The 2,256-nt window shown below is 32.0% G+C and overlaps 1 protein-coding gene across 3 annotated transcripts in view; it reads right to left on the bottom strand.

Moving 5' to 3' along the window:
* Positions 1-646: 646 nt before the first annotated feature.
* LOC110026577 (transcription termination factor MTERF5, chloroplastic) overlaps positions 647-2,256 on the bottom strand; it is an 87,442-nt gene continuing 85,832 nt past the window's right edge. The window contains exon 6 of one of the 3 annotated variants that reach the window (XM_020727562.1): positions 647-1,572. In XM_020727562.1, coding sequence (XP_020583221.1) covers positions 1,221-1,572 — 352 coding nt within the window. In that variant the 3' untranslated portion in view covers positions 647-1,220. The remainder of the gene's footprint in view (positions 1,573-2,256) is intronic. The other 2 variants (XM_020727561.1, XM_020727560.1) reach the window with 2 other exon arrangements.

Consider the following 2,256-nt stretch of genomic DNA (forward strand, 5'->3'; position numbering starts at 1 on the left):
ATTCAACTCATTCTTCTTCCCCCTCAAAGTAAAGAGTGAATTTATTTGTAAACTCTAAGTGTCATTTTGATACTTTTACAAGTAACTCTTGTGAACACCTGATAAGACGACTTATATTGATCTATCTTCATCATAAGTTTTTTTTTATTATTATTAATACAAGTCTTAATGACCTCAAAACTAGGCAGGCTTAAGCTTGTTGAACTCCTTCGGTTGAGACGCAATTTGACTATAAGTAGATCAAATTTAAAGTTTATTTGATCATTCAAGTAATGATATGAAGCCTCTAATTGTGCTTTAATGACTTAATTTGGACTTAATTGAACTCAAATTGAATCAATTTTAATATCATCAGATCCTTCTTATCGAGACAATCAATTTAACTATGAGCTTATTCAATGGAATGTTTCTTGTTCAAAAATACCTCATGATTCGTGCAAAATGATAAAACTTATTATGATGGTCAATTACATAAAGACATATAACTATTATTAACATTTTAAGAATGATTTGCATCTTTTCTTATATAAGTTTATGACACAAAATATCATAAATATAAATCAAAAACTTCGCATGCTACATGTGTAAATACATAAAAATTGTGGTATGTGTTTAACTTTCCGGCTTAATTACAGAATTTCTTGAGTGTTTTTAAATCTTGCTAGAGGTCGAGAGCTACAGTAATGAAGCAGTTGCCCATAAAAATTCATAACTAGAGTCCATCTTATCATTAATGAAAAGACTTGGATACAATTCTATCTAAACTGTCACTACAAACAGCTGAACTTCATCATTTTAATATATATTTTGAATTTTTTTAAAAAATATATTAAGGTTCCATAAATAAAAAGCATGTAAACAGAGAGGCAGAGACGACACATTTTTGACTCCAGGCTCTCTTAAAGCTCAAACTCATGAACTATTGTAAAAATATTACGTGCGGACAAGCTAATTGCCGATTATATGGGATAGTATTTCGGGGATACCAGCTTAATACACCGATCCACACATACAGATACCGCATGTAATACTCGCTCCATTTCTGACCACATAAAATCCTCTTAACTCTCAGAGATTGCTTAAATTTGACCTGTGCTGTTCTTCCAGAGACAAAATTCCACGTCGTCTTTGTTCTCCGACTTTAGACACATCAGTGCTTTGTTTGAACAAGTAGCCGTTATATTAAATCTAGAAAGATGAGCCAAACTCATATCCTTTCTCTATTGATCAACTTCAGGAGGAACAGGTGCAGGTGGGACTAATAATCTTCCAATTCCCATATACTCCTCAGCAAATTCTTCATTGTTTTTTCCAAGCATATCTTTCAAGCTGCATGCGATGTTTCGGCTTTTCAGTACCCAGAATCTTGGTTTTATTTTTTTGTCCAGACTATAGCTGAAATAACGTGGATATTCCACAATCTCCTTTAAAGGCTTCTGCATAATTGTCTGCAGGAATTCAAGTTTTGGTTTGAAAACAGCTTCAATACTGTATCCTAATAGAGGAGAAAATCTGGAGACCATGGAGGAAACCTCTTCCTTCGACAGCCCAATATCCATCAGATATCTCATCCTGCACTTGAACCATATAACATGCATGTCGTGGTTAACAAATTCTAGTTGCTACTGCCATTAAAACTGTAAAGATAAAAGTTTATAGAACCAAAATAACAGAATATACAACATTTTTACGGGAACCATTGTGAAGATAAAATTGGTTATCACCATCCTCCTCAAATGATATTTGGCAAGGAATAGAATGCCAGAATAATTTCAATTTATAGAAAGCTATGAAGAGAAACAATCAAAAGATCTCGACATTTCGTATCTTCCTAATAAGGGTGATAAGGAGTCTGTTTGAGGATCTAATCTCAACTTAAAAATTAAGGATTCACTTCCAAAAGGATCCATTTCAGGTTGACTTTCAAGCAGGTTTGAGCCAACCAGATTTTTCTCGAGAATACATTTTTAAACTAAAGTTAAATTTATTATTGTATATAAAAATACAGATTGTGCATGCATGCACACATATATTACTTCTATAAATTTGTTGAAATACTGGATAAACATAGTTAAATAACTGTGCAGATATGCATTAAAATTGTGAGCACATAAATACAAATATTCATGCTTAAGCACTTGTGTATGCATATTTGTGTGAATGTAAATATGTATACAACAACGTATGTAAGTGTGCACATGTATATTTAGAAAGAAAGATATATACATTCATGTGTTGAATATATATATATATATA

This window comes from Phalaenopsis equestris, unplaced genomic scaffold, assembly GCF_001263595.1.
Source record: "Phalaenopsis equestris unplaced genomic scaffold, ASM126359v1 Scaffold000381, whole genome shotgun sequence".
Classification (NCBI taxonomy): Eukaryota; Viridiplantae; Streptophyta; class Magnoliopsida; order Asparagales; family Orchidaceae; genus Phalaenopsis; species Phalaenopsis equestris.